We start from the raw sequence: 13557 nt of genomic DNA on the forward strand, positions 1-13557 counted from the left end.
TGAATGAAAACAAAACAAAAACCCACCCATGACCCATCTATGGCCAGTAGCCACCAAGCTCACATGGTTAAACATAAAACAGAAAAGAAACAATCAAAAGATTCTGAATCTGTTATAACAATGTTACCAGATTCTAGAATTTGTGTGTAAATAAAAACATGTAAATGCCACCATTTTTTAAAAACAAAATAGATAAACATATAAAAGAATTAGCTTACGTGGCAGAAAAAGACATGGTGAAACTATGACGAAAACATGAGGACACTTTTTCATGTTGGATTATTAAATCATGATATATTAAATAAACAAGAAGCTAACTTGATGGAACCAAAAGCCATTTCCAACACGCATATAGATATTAAGTTTGAGAAGCAATTTTTATAGTTGAATTTCATTTTCTATATTGTGAGTGGTGAGTTTGGAGAATCTGCTTTATGGAACTTGAGGCTGAGATTGATCGGTTACCTATTGACTTATTGGCTCATATTTTTGTTCTCTTCACTTCCTTCACTGATTTGGCACAGTAAGTTGATTATTCCCTTCATGGATCATACTATATATAAGTGCTTTTTTTTTTAATTGATTAATATTTGGTTTTGTAAGGGCTGGCAAGGTTTGCAAGAAATGGAAACAAGGGGTGAAGGAATCTCTGGCAAGGAAACAGAATCTAAGTTTTGCTGGTTGGAAGATGGATGATGATTCTACCTCTAGACTTGTTTCTCATGCCTACAACCTTAGAAAACTTGATATGTAAGTTTTCTTTTCCTAATTTTAATAATTCTCTGTCCTTTTGTAGTTATTGATGATAAGGTTGGTTGAATGTTTGTGTTCTAGCATATTGTTTTTTATGGTGTTTGATTATGTATGAAAGTCAAAAGCTTAGTATGAATTGTATGATCTTTGTATTTTTCAGACCAAGAAGCCGCTGGAGTTGTCAGATAACCGACGCTGGACTGATCAGAATATCATATGCAAAGTGTATCGGCAATCTCACATCCATTTCGCTATGGGGCTTGACTGGTATCACAGATGAAGGAGTTGTTCAACTGGTATGTTCATCATCTATTTTTGATCCAACAGCCCTGCAGCCGCGTGTGCAGCTGCAGGAAACTTATGTCCGGGAAATCGATGTTGTAGTATTCTGGGATTTGTTACCTTTTGCAGACTAAACTGTTGGAACTGAATAATTTTAATGTGTTTTCCTTTTGCATAACAGATATCCAGAACTCGATCTTTAAGGCATCTGAATGTTGGGGGTACATTTATCACAGATGAATCTCTATTTGCCATTGCAAAAAGTTGCCCAAAAATGGAGGTAATTTAATGTTAGGTTGTGTCAAATTTAATGTTAGGTTGTGTCAAATTTAATGCTAGGTTGTGTCAATTTTTTATGTGCATGATGACATAAATCTGGTTTTACATTACATGAATCCATGTCATATAAGATTGTTTCTTGTTCTTGTTCAGACAATTGTTCTGTGGAGCTGCCGTCACGTTACAAAGAACGGACTTATCGCCTTAGTTAATCAATGCCTGAAGCTCAAATCAATGAATGTATGGGGAACAAGAGTTCCTGTGGAATGTCTTAACAATTTACTCATCATGAGTCCAACTCTTCAAATAAAAATCTAAAGCTCGATTTCATTTTTATTTAATGTACAGATTGTTTACTTATTGTACTCTTCAATTTGATTCATAAAAAGATGAATATATCAATATTCTTTCTTGAATAATGTATAGAAAACATCATGTTGTAAAGATTTCGTTTATAGAATAAGTCATAAGACAGGATTGAAGTACCTTACTGGTATTATAGATTTATGTATGGTTAGGATTCAATCATAATAAACCATTTCCATGGCAAACAGTTTCAAATTATCCTGATTGAGCAAAATTCTTATTATGTCATCGACGATTGATGCTTTGGTAGAAAACCTGCAAGCGGAAACGTTGTAAATATTAGTGAGATGGCATGACAATTAATGCACATGCAATATTATGCACATGCGATGGCGGATAAGTAATCGAAGCGTACGAGTCTAGAATGCAAAACATGAAACATACCTGAAATGCTCCAGATATGTTCTTGATCTTTCTTGATCTTGGTTACTATCTACCTCAGATGATTTTTCAGATTCTTGATTATAGCCTTTGCTTTACTGAAATTTTGTTGCCTAATTTTCTAACTTCTAAACCATTCCATGACATTTCAAGATTGAGGCTATATAATCCACTATACTACATAGTAAGATACTAGAAGCCTCACTCGAGAGTCGACACTATCTCGCATATGATATGCAAATATGACAATGCCATAAACTTATCTTGACAGACCTAGTTTGCATATGATAATACTCATCGAAACTGCAAAAGTACTGTTGTAAGCAGGAAGTAAAACAAGAGGAAAAGCAAGCGATTTGGAGAATGGACTCGTGAAGCTGATTTAACTGAAAACTGAACGTAACCATTAAAGCTTCTGGGAGTGTTGGTCACTGGACTTGTACTTGGTATAGAAATGTTCTTGCAAGATCCAAAAGGTGCTCCCTCCTGCAAAATTCATCAGAAAACATACATGAATAAGAAATGATCAGAATCAAGAAGAAAGTTCACAAAGAAATGGCAAGGAATGCAAACAAACCTCGCAGGCAGCGACTGTATTGCATCCACATAATGTGTGGCCATTTATTCGATCAACGATGTCAAAAACACCACCGCCATCACTCCTCTGCATCAAAATTCCATTTGTTGAGGTGTTCATGTTTATAGAATTTGAATTAACAACCAGAAGAATGAAGAATACCATGTAAAAGTTAACTGCGATGAAGTTAGGCAGCACATTTCCTGCAGTCTTGTAACATGTATTCACCATATTTGCCAGTGGAGCTGAATTCTCTTTGCACGATTCAGCTTCAACCGGATATGTTGGAAAGTAATTCTGCAAGAAAAGTGACGCGCTTCTAGAATTTAGCGGATTTGATTCTTTTCTACGAGGGCAAGAACCGCGATGAAGTCCAGAATCTCCAGCTGAAAGTTAGTGAAACATGACATTGTTAAGTCTGTTTGGATCAGTTTATTAAGCTTATCTACTGACATAAACATTTGTGATACTGATTGTGCCAGCTTTTTGTTCATAAGTTGTTTTAAGCTTGTTTTCATAAGCTCTTCAAAATAGTATATGAAAATCGCTTATACCTTATATGAAAGCAGTTTTACTTATACATAAACACTTGCATGATAAGCACTTAATTAAGCTATTTATCCAGTGAATATCAATCAAACAAGGGCATTGGACTTACACTCATTTTCAACCATGTACCTCCACTGATAAGCTATTCCTTCTTCAACTTCTTTTGACGCATCAGAAGTGAAAACAAGAAGTCGATGATTTGCTTGAACCATCAGCGTTATAGTAGGCCAATCTTCACCTCTTTTCGGCATATCAGACACAGGGAACCAATATTTATCAAGACCAGCATTTATGAAAAGATTAATCAATGCTTTTGGTGTACGCACATAGTCTTCAATTATAACGGTGACAATCTCCGTCGGATTTTCAGTCAAAAATGCTTCCACTTCTTTCAAAGTGTTTATTGCAGGTTGCTGAAAACAAGATTAAACTCATTACAACAACAAAAGCAGATTCAGATACATTCAAATAAATAACAAAGAGGGTTATATAAGATTACGAAGGCGGTGAAGTTGAAGCATTGTCCTTGAAATGAATGACATAGCCAAATATCATTCTGGAAATCATACATATCCAACATCAATCCTCTTACTCCATTCTAAAACAACATTCACCAAACAAATTTATAATAAGAATCAAAAAATAAATAACCAAACAATACTTTTATTTAAAAATAATAAAGTAAAAAAGTAAATAAATACCCTCAATTGGTTAGTGACAGTGTCTTCTTGATTATAAAATGTAAGCCTTTGAATTCCATTCAAAAAGGGTGCATCCATTATGCTGAATGAGTTATGTGTCATGATCCATGAGTATTTGTTGAAGGGCAATCCATTCACCTTCATAAGTTAGTTACAAATTACAATACACAGTTAAAACATAATAACAAAGACATTTCATATCAAAGGCGTGTTTGAGTCTGGTGTCTGTCTGGGATGACCCAACATGTCATGTCTGGTATATGTGTCTGTGTTTCATAATCAAATACAAAAGAAACATGAGATTGAATCCGAGACACTTACAATGGATGTTACAACTGTAGCTTGGCCTCTAGTGCAGACAGATTGAGTCCTACCGATACCAGGGCAATGGCCACAATAAAAACCTGTTCCACAATCTGTAGCGGATGAGCATGTTTCTACAACCTGTGAATTCTCTGGTGATAATAAGTAGACGAATAACATATGAAAGAAAAAAGAAAAGGAAGTGAAATTGGAAATTCTCATAGAAACAAAGGGTGGAAGAAGGAAGAGAAAGTTGATGAAAGTGATTATAAATAATAATTGAATTATTAACTTGAATTAAGAAATATAAAGTGTTCTTTTTTTGGCTCCACAGTGAGTTGTAAAAAGCAGGCTTTTGAGAGGTTAAACTTTAACCCCACCTCTCAAACCAAGTTATTTCTTATGTGTGATCCACTCTGTCTAATTCTTATCTTGCTTTCTCGGATCTCTTTTATGCTGTCCATATGGTGGGGTACGTTGCTTCTTGCCACGACTTTGCTTCTACTTCTAGAGGCCACTGTTTCATCACCATATTTTTCATGCCTTTGTATATATGCGTAGCTTCTCCATGCATTTTTCTTGATTATAGTTGAAATTTCCTCCTCTTTTAAAAAAGTTCAATATACAATTTTCACTTAAATATACAAATACATTGAGAATTTGGAAGAAATAGAAGGGAGGAAGTGTTTAAGAGTAAGAGAGAAAAAAATCACATTTTTAGTAAAAATGTATTAGTAAAAATTGATAAATGGATGGACATAATATTTTTAAATTTTGAAAGTATTAACGATTAATTATATTTTAAAAACTTATAAACTTTCCAAAACTTTCCAAAACGATTAACGATTAATTATATTTTTAAATTGATAAATTGTATGTATAATAAGCTTTAAAAAAAACAAACCAAACTTCCCTCATATATGATTAACGCATACATTATATCTACTTTGTAAAAAATCATTGAATTTTCTAGAATACAAACAACTCTAAATCATAGCACCCCAAACTTATATCATCATGCCAATGTTGCCTGTATATAATTGTAGTCATTTAGACCAAGTCTGAGGTCATTTAACATTCAAAAAACATTTTATCCAATGTAATATTCTTTCAAATAAGCAAAACTTTCACCATGATAAACTATCACAAATTTGACATAAAATTTTGTATAATTTTCTAGTGATCTGCATTTATCCAATGTAACAAAAATTGTAAGAGTTGAAAACTACATGAAGTCTTCCGCTAATATATATCTGGGATAGCTAATACAGTTAGCTATTGTGAAAATGAATATTTGAGTGTAGCTTTATCTATGCTATTACAATTGTATGGCCTTGCCACTGTGAACAAAAGAACTCCAAAAATAATTCTTTCAGCTATCAATGAAAATGCTTTCACTGTGATAAAGAATACCTAAAAGAATGGATTTTTGAATTTTAAACAAATTCCTATTAAGCAAGCTTCTTTGCCCGACCACTTGAAGGAGCACCGTCTTCTTTTTTCGATCCAGGTGCCTCTGGTTTCCTAGCCCAAACGGGAGCTCTATCGGGTTCATAGCGGTAATCATAAAACAGCTCCTCCCCAGCATTAATCCGCTCCTTGGCAAATATTCCTACCCTATGATCTCCAGCAACCATAATAACCTGCCAGTTTAAGCAGAGAGTGACCATGAACAACACCAAAAATCCATGAATGCTTGAATGTTCTATCAAAATGCAATGTGAAATAGAATTTTCAGTTATAAAAGCAGTTGATGGGGGGAAATTGAATACCTTCGCATAACAATTTGGAACAGGCGAGTGGTTTGCAAACTTCAATTTATCACCCTTTCGATATGCATCAAGAACAAACTGCAAACAAGATTCATCTTACATGTGAAGTGTGTAATGCAAGGAAAAAAATTCTCCAACAAAGATCTATAGTAGTAAACTCTTGCCTGATCATTCAGATTAAAGAGAAAAGATGAATTTTCACGGTCATATATCTTTCCTCGCTTATCTGCTTCCCTGTGAGAAATTAACTCTCCAGTATACTCTCCAAGGTATTCATGCTTACCAACGCTATTCTGGAGTTCAACCAAATAGCATTAGGAAAAACGACACCTAAACAAATTAAACAATCAACTTGATAAATACCTTTAAGAATGCTCCCCAGCCAGACACATCAGACCGTCCAAGAAGAACCTGAAGGAATGTTAGACATAAATTGCCATTATGGTAAATAAAATAAAGAGTATGAAACATCATTTAAAAGGATATAGATAGCTACACGGAAGAACAAAACACAGGCATTTAGAATGAAGATTGCATTATAAGATAAACCAAAGTCCCATGCAAACCCATGTCCTTCCTAACACGTACTATATACCAACAGGGAGTTACTGTTCACGATATGATCTCATCTACTTTTTCCAATCATAATAAATTATAGGTTTCACTATGTATTATTTTTTGGGGAATGACTTCTCCAAAAAAACAAACAAATAGGTCTTGATGTATATATTCTGGAATGAAAGGAAATAGGTCTATCTAGAATTGAAAAAGGCAGTCAAGGAAAATAAATAAAAACCTTTTGCTGCTGTTTGAGAAGAAGCTTCATGTTTCTACATTCATAATTATCCCCTCTTTGACTAGGAATCCCAAGAGTGCCATCGCCACAGCTGCTACAATAATTTGACTCAAATAGCAGTAAGTAACATTGAAATATAATAATATATCCATGAATATAAGAAATCATTCGAGGACAATGAAACTAACAAACGACCGAGGCAATGTTGACACAGACACAACCAAAAAACATGTAAGCCTCACCTGACCCAACAGTTTCTACAAACATCCGGATCACATTCCCTATCTGCAGCAAAGCATGGACATTGACGACTTCGGCATTGACTCTTCGCACAATGACAGCCACGAAATCGGTTTTTGCAACTCTTGGGACATCTTCAAATCAAAACAATTATCACACAAATTAATAGATATTCGATGCAAGCCACAATACATATATCAATTTAAGGTATAAGTATAATAACCACAGGAATTTCTGAAACCACCAAAGCACGGGACAATTGAGCAAAATGCTATTTGGGCGAGTTAAAAGCTTACCCACAGTACTTCTCACAGCAGGTTCCATTTTGAAGACAAGGACACTCCTTTCCACAAGCTGATTGGCATCCACATGGGTTGTACTGTCGGCAGGGCTGATCCTTTCTTTCTGTAATCCTTTTCCTGATTGAATGATAAGCGGCAGATTTCCAGGTATACTTTAAACGACGGACTTTTCCTCTTCTACGTAAAAATTTTGATCTTCTTCTCACATCATTATTACCCTTACATTCATTTGATCAAAACTTGTTCAGTTAAGCACTATATGGAAGTAACATGGAGTAAAGAAAATATTGAACTAAGTATAGTTGCATCAAAATCAACCTTGGAATAGCCTTCCACAAGAGAATTCACAGTATCCCCAGTAGAACCAGACAACTTCCCTTCTTCACAATTTATGTACCGGAAAACATCCCAGCATGTCTTTAGACCATTAAAGAGATTCCTAGCTATTAAGCAGCTGCAATAAAAATCAGTTGCTACTTATTAGGTGACTGTCCATCGGTACCTCTTGTCTAAAGGTAATGTGAATGTGGAGATCATTCTCCTAGCCTAGCCCATCATCATAGTTTAAAGAAGTGACAATTTCAAAATGAAAGTAGGCATCAGACAAGTCACAAGTGGAACATCTAAAACTACATGTAATAAAACTTAAGTTGACACTGACAAAAACTGCATGATAATATGTAATTTATCCAAAAAAAGCGATCAGTAAGCCTCACACACCTTTGCAGATGAGCTTATTTTAAGTAAGCAATACGATATGAATTCCTATTGAATTTAGTACGTATAGTAAAGTATCACTGTAAAATGAACAAAATCGAAGAAAGGATCAAGTCTCCAAGCCAACGCTGAGTTCTCTAGACTCTAACAACAATCCACTCAAAAGACCCTTCCTTATTCACTCCCTACCCGTATACGGGATGCAATCTGGTCTATTATTGAATGAAGACAAGCTAGTATGTAGAAATAAACAATTGGAATTGTGATCCAACCCATACATGATACATGTACATATCTCGCCTCGATACTAATTACAACATTCATGCATTATATCATATCATCTGGTAAATAAAGACAGAAAAACATGAATCTCCAATCTAAACATATCTGACCTGTTTTTGCCAAAAATCTCCATTCCTTTTTCTAAAAGCCCTTTTTCAAGAGCTTTCCAAGATTTATTATCTGTCATTTCTTGTTTAGAAATGTTTTCATCCACAAACTCTTCTTTCCTTGTGTTGTCTTCCCCACTCATGACATGTGGTTCAGAAACCAAATCATTCGATGGGCGGTCAGGAGCTTCACTCTGCATTAAGTAAAGATTATCACAAGCCAAACCCTTCTAGATCTTTCAATAATAAGAAATTTGACACGCTTGTATAGTAAATCAATTGTGTTTTGTTATCTTGGCAATAATTGAAGTTAAATACATGTCACTTGAACAAAGAACACTACTTACAATGGAATCAGAATCAGAAGCTACTGTTTTCTTATGCCGTTTCTGCATGCAAACTAGAACGCGTTCGGCCACTCGTTTACTGTTTCTCTTACTTTTTCCACTTTTCCCTACTGACTTAGCTTTAGGTGGAGCTGAGTGGGAAGCTGAAATAGCATCCCGTCCAGGACCATTCTCTGAGTCACTACTCTCAGATATGTTCTTAGCATTAGATGAAGCACTTTCACTTTGGCTGCATTTTATTCGCCTTCTACCAGAAGACTTTTTCCTAGATAGAACACTGCCTGAGGATTTGTCTTCAACATCAGTCTGAGTAGAAGATGTGACTTTCGGCATTTTTTCTGTCTTAAGTACCTATAAGTAGGAAAGCATGGGCAACTTCAGTATATTGTTATAGAAACTATCGGTAGATCCTTAAGAAGTGACCAGTACTCACCGATCTGAAACAATTTGGCCCACATGGTGCATTTTCAGTATTAGGAGGATTCCAGGGAGGTTGCCTCTCAGCCTATTTATGAACAAAGTTAAGATACACGCAGATAGACAACTCCATAAGAAGCAAATCATAAGTAGAACCTACCGGAAATACAAGATCTTGGGAGCATCCATGTAACCTGCAATCGAAAACCTGCATAATGAAAATACCACAACAAATGAGATATAAAGAGAAAAAAGAAACTGCATGCTATTCAGTGCCTTCATGGGAAAAGAAACTTACACGGCATCGGCGACAAAAGAGGTTGTCAAAAGAGTCAAGAGCTGCTTCAAGATCCTTTTCCAGAAAAGAATTGTCAATTTGAGAATTATCTTGTGCATCTCCATTTTTAGAGTCCCCGCCAGCATTGTCTTCATTGCAAAAAGTTTCATATCTGGCCTGTTTAAGATATTTGATGGTTTTTCATAACTCTAAAGCTAGCACAGATCAAATTGGAAACAGCTGAACGAAAGCTTACATTACGACAAGTTTTCATCAGAATAATTGAGAGGTGGCAGAAGTGGAGAATACATTAAGGTTGAGAAAATTGAATATTATTTACAACAAAGGTCGATGCATGACAAAATTATACCTTAATGTCACTAGTTTTTCTAGAAAAACACTGAGCCAGTGACTCCAAAACAGCCTCAGATAAACCAAATTCGCTGATAGTCATGCTGTAAAACAAAACCAGACATTATGAAATCCATAAAACTGTCTCAAGTGCAACACACAGAAAAACAATATCTAAATATAAAATAACAGTAGAAGGATACATAACAACTGCAGGGTTTCATTAGCCCTTAATGGAAGCGGCAGAATTGACAAGAGAAACCAAGCACAGAATCATTGTTCTCAACATATTTTAATATAAGTTTAATCATGGCAATTCTTTTTACAGAAAAATGCGAAGATATCAAAGAATTGTATGAAATATGCATAAACACTAACTCTTTTTCTCAATAAAGGACTTAATTATGCAAATAACTGATCAAGGATCTTCTTTTGAGTCCTTCTGTGTATAGGAAATACAAAAAAAGAAGAAAACAATTGTCAAACATCCTGTTAGAAGCCACTAATGGTCAACCAAAAGATAATGGTCCCCCTGACATCCTACTTCAAATATGCTTCAATTAAAAACGAAAAAGAAAACAAATTAGGAAGTATTTCAGACAGTTCAATGGAAAACAAATGCTAAAATCAAGTGGAGGTCTTTGAGTGCATAAATAATTGTAATGACACTATATGTAGAGACAAAATATGAACTCAATACCTTTCTAATCTAAAAGCTTGATCTTATTAACGTAATACATAATACTCAAATATATATTGCAATATTATTTTATAGGCCAACAAAGAACATCTAACAGAGAAAAGAAAACAATGAGAGCACCCAATAATAGTTTGGTAAAGTATACCAACCGAAGTATAAAATCTTCTGGTTCTACAAATTCTCTTTTTTCCTCTTCTTCATCAATTAGTTCCTCCTCACTGTCACTGCAAATAAGTGCTTCGCCACCATTTTGATCATAATAAATTCGCCTCCGACCTAAAACCGATTGATCCTCTGTCATTCTTTGATTTCTGCAAACAAATTATCACAAGTAGCACAGATCTTCAAAGGATCAGATTTTTTTACTTCAAAATAGAAGAAAACTATATAGCTGAAAATTAATAAATTGAAAAGCTCGTGTGAGGACAAGCTAAGCTTAAACACCATCTAGGTCATATATCTAGTCGATGTGGGACTCTCAACATGTCAAATCCACAACCATAACATGCTCATTTTTACAATACTAGATTTATAATCTCGTTACCTCTAACTCTTTACCATCTAATATTAACAATCACATAGCATCACATAACTTGAAAAGCAAAACAAACCTGTCCAGAAAAATCCATGTGGTGTAAGGCGGCAATCTCCTTACTTCGGGTAATTTGATAGGCCGAACAGCATTCTTTACAGCAACATTAGATCCTAGAAGAACTGCCGTAGAACCATGGTCATCTCCATGATTACCATTGTTCTCGCCATCATCATTACCAGCACAAACACCATTATGCATATCAATCGCTTCTTGTTGCCTCTTAGTCAACAGATCCAGACTTTTATCCGTATCCGCAACGTCACACGTCTTTCTCTCCTCCGCCGATTTCCAGAGCTGGTTAGTAATACCAGCCAGCTTCTGTCTATTTTCCTCCACTCTATTCTGATATTCCAAACACACACACACGTTAACGCGGCACGGCATGTTATCGCAAACAACCAAAAAATCCAAACATAAAATCAACAACTAACTACAATCAGAGTTTAAGCTATTATACCTTGACCGAAACAATCCGTTTGGCAGCAACTTGTTTCTTCAAAGATTCAATAACCGATAACACTTCTTTCACCGCAGGACCAGTATCCTCCATTTTTGTTGTCTACATTGTAAACAAACATTAAATCATCACACTTACAATTACATTATCTTCATTAATCAATAAATAACTACAACTCAAAGAAGCTAAAAGCCACACTAAACATGTAGTTAAAGCAAACACTTCCTTATACACAATGCAGCTACTTCTTCAGTTTCAACTTATCTTAGGAACTAAACCCAAAAAAATGCAGTAGAGTTGTTTACACATCAATAGATTAAAAATCTAACGAAATAACTATGCAAATCAAGATTGAAGCTGAAAAGCAAAACAAAAATAGAATTCGGAAGCAAAAGTGAGAAATGAAAGTTGCAGTGAAGAGATAGAGAAAGCATACGGAAGGATCGAGAGGAGGCTCGGATCTAGAAGACGACGTCCGGGAAGGCGGAGGCGGAGTGTTCGACGCCATGGAGGGCGGCAATGGCGGCGAAGCTTATCGGAACCCGGTCGGAAATTGGCAATCGGACCGGATCCGTTTCATACAGATTTAATTTGGCGGGTTGAAAGATGAAACCCTAATTCTTGTCCGAAAATCTAATAAAAAAAATAAAAGAAAATAAATATGTTAGAGACGCTTTCAATTTTATTTTATTTTTCCGCCGCTTTAGATGAAGACTTTTATTGTACTAGTATTTTATTTGTTGGGTGAAGTGTGTGAGGAATGGGGGGAATGTGGATGGTTTTGAAATTTATATAGGAACTGTTGTATAGGCACTGGCAAGAAATGCCTTATCTGGCTATTTGTCTTTATCTTTCTTTATTCCTCATTTTCTGTTTCTGTTGCTTGCAAGTTTGAATAGAATTCTCAGTCTTCATCTTTCCATGAATGGTGGTTTGCTTTTGAGTTGGCTGTTGAATTCTCAAGTTCCAATGTCACTTTAACCATTTTAACTTGAACTTTAAGAATTGTTGAAACGGCAAATTTTAGATTTTTGTAAAGGAGTTAGCGTGTGTTAAACTTTTAACTATTGAAGTCTTGTGTCTTAATGTCATTTTAATCACTCTAACTTGAATTTTACGAAATGTATCGGCAAACTTTGGATTTTTATAAATGACTTAGCGTGTGTTTGGTTCTTAGCTATTGAACTATCGCGTCCCAATGTCACTTTAATCACTCTAACGTGAATTTTACGAATTGTTGTATCGACAGAGTTTTGGATTTTTATAAAGGACTTAGCGTCTGTTTGATTCTTGGCTATTGAATATTTTCGTTTCAACGTCACTTTAATCACTCTAACTTGAATTTTAAGAATTGTTGTATCGGTAAACTTTGGATTTTATAAAAAACTTAACGTGTGTTTGAGTCTTACTATTGAGTTATCGTGTCTCTATATCACTTTATTCACTCTAACTTGAGTTTTATGAATTATTATATTGGCAAACTTTGAATTTTTATAAAGGACTTAGTGTTTGTGTGGTTCTATTTTAAAAAATATTGATATTGAGTGAATTGATTTTGTAAAATTAATTTCGATTAAAAATGAGTTGAATATAAAGTGATTTATATTTGGATAAATTTGTGCAAAAGTCGGATGAACAATAAATAGAATCAACTCTTAAAAGTATAATCAATTCTTAAAAGTATAATCAATTCTATTCGAAACCAAACAACTATGTTAAAATTAATTTTAGACGTTTAGAATCAATTTTAAATGTTTCAAACGAAAAACCAAACATAAAATTAAGATATGTTTAGATGGATAGTAACTGATAAAATGAAATTTGGAGTAAAGGGTATGTAATCATATTTTATTGGTTGAATTTGCAAATAATGGATAGGCAGAATAGAACATGATAGAATTTATTTAATAACATCCTTCAAATTTTATTTCACTCAATATAGAGTGTATGTAACACAATAAACTAATTGTGTATGTTCTATTTTGTCAAATTAACATAAGTACTTA

General features: G+C 34.6%; 3 protein-coding genes across 4 annotated transcripts; 1 reads left to right on the top strand and 2 right to left on the bottom strand.

Moving 5' to 3' along the window:
* Window positions 1-316: 316 nt before the first annotated feature.
* On the top strand, window positions 317-1650 carry LOC131652206 (F-box protein At5g67140). The gene is made up of 5 exons (XM_058922005.1): window positions 317-523; window positions 604-750; window positions 914-1049; window positions 1217-1315; window positions 1468-1650. The coding sequence occupies exons 1-5, from the start codon at window positions 435-437 to the stop codon at window positions 1630-1632; spliced, it is 636 nt and encodes a 211-aa protein (XP_058777988.1). The 5' UTR covers window positions 317-434; the 3' UTR covers window positions 1633-1650.
* Window positions 1651-1687: 37 nt separating this feature from the next.
* Window positions 1688-4786, bottom strand: LOC131652205 (PI-PLC X domain-containing protein At5g67130-like). 2 transcript variants are annotated; one of them, XR_009298634.1, is made up of 8 exons: window positions 4210-4786; window positions 3889-4026; window positions 3687-3785; window positions 3297-3600; window positions 2801-3024; window positions 2639-2725; window positions 2065-2547; window positions 1688-1935 (listed from the first exon to the last, which is right to left on the bottom strand). XR_009298634.1 is itself a non-coding variant. In XM_058922004.1 (7 exons), exons 1-7 carry the CDS (start codon window positions 4411-4413, stop codon window positions 2356-2358), a joined length of 1248 nt encoding a protein of 415 aa, XP_058777987.1. In that variant the 5' UTR covers window positions 4414-4786; the 3' UTR covers window positions 1688-2355. The 2 variants fall into 2 exon arrangements, 1 of the variants encoding a protein (XP_058777987.1); XM_058922004.1 differs by having other exon boundaries at window positions 1688-2547.
* Window positions 4787-5391: 605 nt separating this feature from the next.
* Window positions 5392-12350, bottom strand: LOC131652207 (histone-lysine N-methyltransferase CLF). The gene is made up of 18 exons (XM_058922006.1): window positions 11988-12350; window positions 11552-11653; window positions 11111-11436; window positions 10649-10810; window positions 9819-9903; window positions 9470-9625; window positions 9332-9379; window positions 9188-9259; window positions 8755-9105; window positions 8411-8601; window positions 7620-7755; window positions 7296-7519; window positions 7002-7133; window positions 6760-6853; window positions 6327-6374; window positions 6128-6256; window positions 5964-6041; window positions 5392-5834 (listed from the first exon to the last, which is right to left on the bottom strand). The coding sequence occupies exons 1-18, from the start codon at window positions 12057-12059 to the stop codon at window positions 5643-5645; spliced, it is 2598 nt and encodes an 865-aa protein (XP_058777989.1). The 5' UTR covers window positions 12060-12350; the 3' UTR covers window positions 5392-5642.
* Between the last annotated feature and the right edge of the window lie 1207 nt (window positions 12351-13557).

The sequence above is a fragment of the Vicia villosa genome, linkage group LG2 (genome assembly GCF_029867415.1).
Source record: "Vicia villosa cultivar HV-30 ecotype Madison, WI linkage group LG2, Vvil1.0, whole genome shotgun sequence".
Lineage (NCBI taxonomy): Eukaryota > Viridiplantae > Streptophyta > Magnoliopsida > Fabales > Fabaceae > Vicia > Vicia villosa.

Coding starts and splice junctions, on each gene's coding strand:
- LOC131652207 (XM_058922006.1), bottom strand. CDS start 12,059: ATGGCGTCGAACACTCCGCCTCCGCCTTCCCGGACGTCGTCTTCTAGA. Junction 9,106..9,187: donor GGCCAAATTGTTTCAGATCG/GTGAGTACTGGT, acceptor TCCTACTTATAG/GTACTTAAGACAGAAAAAAT. Junction 7,520..7,619: donor TTGTGGAAGGCTATTCCAAG/GTTGATTTTGAT, acceptor AATGAATGTAAG/GGTAATAATGATGTGAGAAG.
- LOC131652206 (XM_058922005.1), top strand. CDS start 435: ATGGAACTTGAGGCTGAGATTGATCGGTTACCTATTGACTTATTGGCT. Junction 524..603: donor TCCTTCACTGATTTGGCACA/GTAAGTTGATTA, acceptor TGGTTTTGTAAG/GGCTGGCAAGGTTTGCAAGA. Junction 751..913: donor AACCTTAGAAAACTTGATAT/GTAAGTTTTCTT, acceptor TGTATTTTTCAG/ACCAAGAAGCCGCTGGAGTT.
- LOC131652205 (XM_058922004.1), bottom strand. CDS start 4,413: ATGAGAATTTCCAATTTCACTTCCTTTTCTTTTTTCTTTCATATGTTA. Junction 3,786..3,888: donor CTGTCACTAACCAATTGAGG/GTATTTATTTAC, acceptor ATGTTGTTTTAG/AATGGAGTAAGAGGATTGAT. Junction 3,025..3,296: donor GTACATGGTTGAAAATGAGT/GTAAGTCCAATG, acceptor ACTAACTTTCAG/CTGGAGATTCTGGACTTCAT.